Source organism: Diabrotica undecimpunctata, chromosome 3 (assembly GCF_040954645.1).
Source record: "Diabrotica undecimpunctata isolate CICGRU chromosome 3, icDiaUnde3, whole genome shotgun sequence".
Taxonomy (NCBI): Eukaryota; Metazoa; Arthropoda; class Insecta; order Coleoptera; family Chrysomelidae; genus Diabrotica; species Diabrotica undecimpunctata.
Window position 1 is genome coordinate 154,362,211 of NC_092805.1, and position 8,127 is coordinate 154,370,337.

General features: G+C 31.3%; 1 protein-coding gene across 2 annotated transcripts in view; it reads right to left on the reverse strand.

Moving 5' to 3' along the window:
• Positions 1-7,603, reverse strand: part of LOC140437618 (solute carrier family 41 member 1-like) — a 146,321-nt gene extending 138,718 nt beyond the window's left edge. The window contains exons 1-2 of one of the 2 annotated variants that reach the window (XM_072527230.1): positions 7,362-7,603; positions 4,184-4,245 (exon numbers count right to left, since the gene is read on the reverse strand). In XM_072527230.1, the coding sequence (XP_072383331.1) occupies positions 4,184-4,232 (49 nt within the window). In that variant the 5' untranslated portion in view covers positions 4,233-4,245; positions 7,362-7,603. Of the gene's footprint in view, positions 1-974; positions 1,100-4,183; positions 4,246-7,361 lie in introns of those variants that run through there. The other variant, XM_072527234.1, reaches the window with a different exon arrangement.
• Positions 7,604-8,127: the final 524 nt, after the last annotated feature.

Sequence of the window (8,127 nt, forward strand, 5' to 3'; positions counted from 1 at the left end):
TCACACTAAAAACCAGCGCCTTAAATAAAAAATGTTGGTGATGAGTTTACCATCTGAGGTGATCAGTTTATGAGTTTCGAAAAAAGGATACTGATGACCCATTTGCTGTGTCTCGGAGGGTCTGATAATTTTATGGGGCGCTATAAAGTGATGAGTTTGTACACGTCTATCCGTATTACCATATCCTAATAATATTAAAATCTCCATTCATTCGTTTTCAGATAAACGACCTTCTGTGATTCAATAACAATAATAACTATCAAACATCAACAATAATATTGTTCTGAAGCTATTTTCTTGTGGCATTATAAAGTAATTACTATTTAAAGGGGAATAAGCCGCAATTAAAGGTTAAAGTACGTTTATTAACGTTTCAATTTCCACTTCGGAAATCGTTCTCAAAATACAAACATTTACTAATGTTTGTATTTTGAGAACGATTTCCGAAGTGGAAATTGAAACGTCAATAAACGTACTTTAACCTTTAATTGTGGCTTATTCCCATTTAAATAGTAATTATTAACAATAATAGTTTATTGTACCCGATGTAATTTATTTGCCTGATCTATAAAAAAGGGGATCAACTGAAATGCGAAAATTATCGCGGCATAACCCTCTTGTGCACAGGGTAAAAAGTTTTTACTTCCATTCTCACAAAGCGACTCCAACAATTAACTGAAAATATTGCCGGGGAATATCAAACTGATTTTCGACTAGGAAGATCTGCAACTAACCAGCTATTCACAGGGAAACAAATTCTAAACAAATCGTGAGAATACGACATTGACGTCCACCACTCATTCATAGATTTTAAATAGGCCTAGTAGTACTAATATAAGATCATCCGTTATTGCAAAACCCTCTTAAACCAAAATTAATATCAATTGTGAAATTAATTACCGAGATAATCCAGATTCCATACTTAAAACTCATCCTGTAAATGTATTGTCAATATTTACAGAAATACAGATTACCTGTTAAGGGTTTACTCCTCCACTATTTGTTTTTTATTGTTTATAGAGAACATTAGATTCTGACATGTCTGGATCTCTTTGCTGATAACACACATACCTCTTCTATCAGGGCATACATTATATTCTATAATCTGAATTGTGTTTTATTTATTTTATATTTTAAATATTATACAATTTCAAATAATCAATAATCATTCTTAGATTATAATTTTATTAGCTTATTCATTTATTTTTAAATTAATTGTTGAGTACCTACTTAATTTTCTTTAACAATTAAATATTAAAATACCGGTAATAATGAGTTTTTCTTATTTAGAATTACCACCTACCTAAAATATTTATTAGCTGATGATTAAATTTTTGATTGCCTTAAAGGTCCATTAATTTTAATTTTTGGTAGAAGAAAATTAAACAGCCGAAGGGATATGTTAATGAAGATATTATTTCCTAATTACATGAAAACACCGCTTTGATTTTTCTCTGCTTAATTAATTTTTAATATAGACATTATCCATTATTTATAGTATGTCATTTTAATTGTTCATATTGGATATGTCTTTATAAGAAAGAAAGCTGAATAACACAAAATAGGTTAAGGTTAAGTATTTGATTATCTTCGTTGAACGGACAGCAGTCGTTCGGTATAGAATGTCCGTTCTAAAGAGGTGTTCGTTAAAGAGAAAAATAAATATGTAAACTTAAATTTTTTAAAAATAAGTGTATATATATCTGTGGTTTTATTTGTTTATTATCTGTGGTTTTGAAGGTTAGACTCCGCGTTAAATAATTTTGATTTTGAGAAAAACCATTATTTTGACGACGTTTCGGCAAAAGGTAACACTTGCCATTGTTAAGTCAGGTAGCAACGCTTCTTGCTGGTGCTTGAAGTAGACTACTTCTAGAAGAGTTTCTCCTAAATCTATAAGTTAAGACGCGTTGTGCTATCCTAGAATTTCCCTTTATTAAAAAAAATGTTTCAATGATTTTAAGGTTTTTCTTTTATTCGTTTTCTCGTATTTTAAGTTGTAGTATAATTACAACTTAATTACTACAATTACTAAACAACAATTAAGTTAGGAATTGAACCATAATACTTCTTTACTTAAGTAAAAATAATAATGTGTTTAAAACTTTGAGCTTTAATTCAAAACCTTAATTATTTCAGATAATAGCAAAAGCCACATTATTAAAGTAAATAAATAGTATATTACTTTATGAGTCGAAGTGAGGCGCGTAATAGAGGCCAAGTCAAGAAAAGTCGCCTCTTTGCCGAATAAAGTATACTATTTTTTCTTCAAACGTAGCAATTTTCAACCATAAATAGTACAATTCATACGCTATTTTTATTCGAAATTAACTGTGACAACTATCAAAGTCGTCTAGATGTTAGAAATTAAAATAATTAAGTCGTCGGTGGGATTTGCGTCTCCCTGGTTACAGTTGTTTGACAGTTGTTTGCAATTATTAAAGACAGCTTATTGTTGTTGCAACCGCAAGCGCAAATTTAGTGCGAAAATGGAAAACCTAAACGAAATTGAGTCCGCGGCTAATGATGCAGTAGCACGTTTGGGGCCCTCCAAGTCCGGAATAAAGTATCGGTTAGCGTACAAGCACTTCCAAGAGTGGTGCGATACAAGAGGAGTACGGCAAGTTACCGAAGACGTTTTACTGGCATATTTTAATATAATGGAAAATGAAAATAAATGGAAATCTTCTACAATGTGGTCACGATACTCTATGATAAAATCCGAGTTAGTTATTAGAAAAAATGTGGATATAAGCAAATTTTTAAAGTTACTTGCCTTTCTGAAAAAAAAAAAACAAGCGAAGGATATACTGCAAAGAAGTCTAAAGTTTTCACTAAAGACGAGTTTGATAAATTTTTGTTTGAAGCGCCAGATAAGTTGTATTTAGAATTAAAGGTAAAAAAATTATATTGCAAAGCATGTAGTATACTCTACTAAATTATAAAAATATTTCAGATTGTTTTGTTAATTGGGGTTACCGGCGCCTGTCGTTGCGACGAAATAGTAAAAATGAAGACTGTGGATATTGAGGATAAAGAAAATGTAATAATTATCAAAATCCCAGACAGTAAAACACGACAAATTAGATCTTTTACTATAATTGGTCAAAATACATTAAACTGTATAAAAAGTATGCATCACTGCGGCCTGAAAATTTCACAGAAAACCGATTTTTTATCAATACCAAAATGGAAATTGTTACCGAAGCATCATGGGAATACATTTGATTAGCGCAGTAGCCCAAAAAGTAGCTAGTTATTTAAATTTAAACGATGTAAGCGCATACACGGGTCACTCTTTACGACGAACTTCAGCAACACTTTTAATTGATGGAGGATTAAATCTAGAAATGCCTCAAACGACATGGGGGCTGGAAATCAACCACGGTTGCCGAAGGATATATAGAGGATTCAATAAGAAATAAGAACGATAATGCTAAAAAAATTTTAAACCCTCATGATTTGCCAACATCGGGAATGATTGCTGAAGTTGTTCTCGACCATCAGTATCATCAACAATTACTAATGCGTATCAAGAGTCGGGAACATTTTTGCACACTTTCAATTTGAAAATGCCTTATTAACTAATTGTACTTTTAATATTACTATAAATAAAACATGATGTTTAATTGTTGTTAATGACATTTGTATTGTTGCTTTGTGGCATGTTTTCATATTGTTGCCATGACAACATTTTTCCCTCCGCCGTAAAGAAATGGGAAAAAAACTGCTGCCGGCGGAGACATCAAAATTTGACAGGATCAAGTTAGATAAGTAATGTCATCATTATTTGACGTTTGAAGAAAAAATTATTTTGCAGATGTTTGGTACATTTCCTCAGCTGTCAACAGCTTTGAATAGTAAATAAATCAAGGGGTTGGATATGTTAAATACCGTAAGTCGTAAACGAGTTTTTATTCAGTAAGCGCTTTTCACTCCGTACAACGTTGCCAGATTATTTAATTTTCTGAAAATACAAATTCACGTATATGAAAAACAATGTAATTGTTTTTTTTTTGGGAAACGGTTAATTTTAGAAAAAACTGTTATAAATGTTTTTGTTGTAAATTGTGTATTATATCCATAACTTAATGGAACGCACTATTTTCGGGGACACTATACATATGGGGGTTTGTTTATGTAAATATGAAAATTTTAATATTATAATTTATATTTTACTCACCCATTGATCCATAATCCTTATTTAATGCGTCATTGACTAATAAAAACATTGTTGCAATTTTCCTGAAAAAATATAACGTGTTTCTATATTTTTATATTATTTAACCTAATTATTTTATTGTATAATATAGGTAAAATGTTTAAATGTTGGACTCCAACACACAACAAATTACTTGATACATAAAAAATAATTCCAACATGTATTTCGTTTTTCGTTTTTTTAAAACAAACAACAACTTGGCAAATAAATTAAAAACACTAGAGCCAAAAATAAAAAGCACTTACACAGTGGTGTATACAAACTTAAATGTGGCGACTGCCAAAAACTTACATCGGGCAAACTGGTAGAACTTTTAGACAACTTATAGCAGAACATAAAAGGGCTTTCAATAATAGAAAAACATATTCTACATACGCACATCACCTTCTAGGTGATAATCATTATTTTAATGATGAATTTCAAATTCTTCACATCCAAAATAAAAGCCAATAACATCTAAAAGTGATCTCTATTAGAATCTATGGAAATTATCAAATTAAAAATACAGACATAATTTCAAATGACCAACTTGAGACAAACAGGTCTCATTGTTATATAAAATAAATTTCCATCAAGTAACGGTCGAATCCAGTACTTAAGAAATATTGTAATTTCTAGTAAGCGGCCCATTGGGCGAAGGAGTAGATGAAGGACCCAAAGACAACTTTTCTTAGTAATGGGAAACTGTTTTCTTGTGTCATTTTTTATTTAGTATTTATTATCTTTAATGGGAACTAGACTTACTAGGGTTACAGATAAAGACCACAACGGCGATGAAGGCGGATGAAAAATATATTCGAAGCGGTGAGGATGTGCAGCGTGACTCTGCGCGTAGTAGAAAAACCCATTAATCGGACAATTACCAGTATAGATAATCCCCCACTTGTTGGTCAACAACTACGAAAGAAGCTGAGAAATGTGAATCCGAAGACTAAAGAGCTTAAATTAGTCACACGGCGTTAAGGTGTATAAAACTGCTGGATTACTACCACACTAAAGATCCGTAAGGTACTCTTCAATAAGTCACTGAAAACGGCAGACAGCAAATGCAGGCGGTAGTTGTAGTTGCCTTCCCGCAGTTGTTACTGTGGTATTGATTCTGAAGTCAGCAGTAGCTACTTCAGTTTCGTGGCGGCATAAAACAGTTGAGGTTGGGTATTACATAAAAATTATGGATAAGGAAATGCTGTAAGTTTTACTACAAGAAGAAAAGGATGACGACGATTTTTTTTGCATTATATCTTTAAAAAAAATCTTACACAACCATTGTACTTAACTAGACTAAAAGGAGGCTCTTATGAAACATTGATCAAACGGTTTTATTCACTTTTTGGACGATCTTCTTCCAAACATTTTCTTTAAAATGTGAATTTTTTATAATTCGCATTTTTGCAGTCAAATAAACAGGGATATTTATAGACTAGATCGATAAAATAATCACTTTTTTCATTTGTCAATACTTTCATGTCGTCCAATTTCACGACGGCACTAACAGCAGTACTGGGTTTGTTCAAATGTGTCGTCTGTCGTCGGAAGGCATAGCAACTGACGTTCTGCCGTGTAGCAGTTGCAGTTAGATGTCAGACAGCAACTGCCGTCTGCATACGTTATCGGAATAGTACCGTTAGGATATCCTCAGAATATCGCAGTGGCTGAAAATCCACAAGAAACGGCCCTCTGTCCTGGGCACTCCATAAATGAGGACTAAGATTTTCCCAATTAGCCAATTTTGTCTTAAAAGTGAAGAAGACAAGTACATGAGACCTTTGAAGCATGTACCAAGCAAGCGAGACAGCAAATATTATTCAAGAAGCGATAAGCCTTAACACGAATATTTTATGATGCAGTGAAGTTCGATGGCCAAATTCTGGAGTAACAATTATAGATGAACATATCTATTATTCGGGAAATGATACAAAAATAAACAAAACTGGAACTTTAATAAAAGGGAAATAGCTAGAGCAGTGATAGGATTTACGCTTATATTAAACAGAGCTACATTATTGAAGATTAACTTTCGTCTCTCTAATATAAATACCATTCAGGTCTACGCACCGACATACGGATCTACTGAAGAAGAAATAGAAAATTTCTATCAGATTGTAGACGATTCTCTAAAACTAACAAAAAAAAACATATATTAAGACACTTTCGAAAATGTTGTGGGTACATAATTATGGTCTTGGCACAATAAACGAAAGAAAAGCAAGGCTGATGCAATTCTTTCAAGAGACGGATGGAGAGCTTCCGGTGATACCCCAAGGAAAATCATAACAAACCAATTCGATTTTATTAACATATACACAAAGTGTAGAAATTCTACTACCTTAGCAAAAACATATCCAGGAGCAGATGTCTTCTTGGATCATAATTAATTAGTTATAAATATTAACATACGATAAATTGATAAGAAAATGTCTCTCAAAATAGGTATAAAACTATTGAACGAAAACAATATCCAGGAAAAAGTAAAAACAGAGCCTAATAAGAATTTTACGAAAATTATTGAAAACACTATTATCAACATAGAACAGTGGAAAAAGGAACAGTGGACATCTTAAGTAAAAACAGTAAAGAAGCAAGAATGGATAATAGATAAAATATTAGCGGTGATTAAAGAACAAAGGATAAAAGAAAAAGGTAAAAACGTCAATTAATACACTAAGTTGCCTATAAATATACTACGGAAAATAAAAAGAGCAAAAGAAGCATGGCCGATGGAGAAATGTAAGGAAATTCAAACACTACAACGCGACACAACTTGCATATGCACAAAAAGATTAGATATACAGAACGGCAGAAAACAACGCAATACCAGCGTAGTTGTAGACACCGAAGTCCGCTTTTGACTATTTTGACTACAATTGAAGATAAATTAAGAATATGAAAAGAAAGTGTACATAGAACTAATATAATAAAAGTACACATAATCAGTTGAGGAAAAACATTTAGAAAATGAACGATATAAAAGAAGTAACGGATACATTTGTCAATGACAAAAAGAATATTCCATGCAATAAAAATAGAAATGCTTGCATAAAATAAACAAGGTACAATTTAACAGTAAATAATAAAATTTTCTACTAAAGTTTTGTTTTGTACCAAAGATTGTACCATGGATAAACATTAAGATACATACCGTTATCACTTCTTTCTTATATTACCAAAAGTGGTAAATTTATCAACATATCACTTTATTTACTACACAAATCATATCACTTCACAAGTTAAATATTCACATTTAATTTATTTTGTTAAATATCTATTATTTACTATCAACTTACACTAACAAATAAATAATATTATGTTGTCCACGGTATTGAAACCATTCTTATAATAATAGGTTAAAACATAAACTGTGTACATTCATGTTTAGAACTTAACACATGTTGTGGCAGTAAATTTGCTGAAATTTCGGACATCGTCGATGAAACTGATAAAATAAACGTTGATAAAAACAGGATTAGATCAAAATACTTTATCGCCTTTTTACCGGATATTCCAATGTTTTTATTGTTGTAATTAATTAAAATTGTAAGACCTAACGTACATATTTTACAGAGTGTTGGTGTAAGTTGTTTTTGCTTAAATGATTTATATATAACATAAGTAGAAAAACATTGTAACTGTATATTTAGAAGCCAAAGGAGTTATATTTTTTTAAATAATATTTGGTAAAAGATCGCTAATTTCTAAATCTTATAATCTTGTCTATATAACTGATCTTTAGTCCTGTCTGGTGCAAATAATTTGTTACGTAAGTAAGATCCTTGATGCCTCTGAAATAAGATTTTTATCGTTATCTCTTATATATTTCTATGTAATTATTATTGCTGTTGGGGAAATTATTGAATTTGTTCTTGTTTGTCATTGATTTTCCTTTTTTGTTCATAGTATAACTTGTA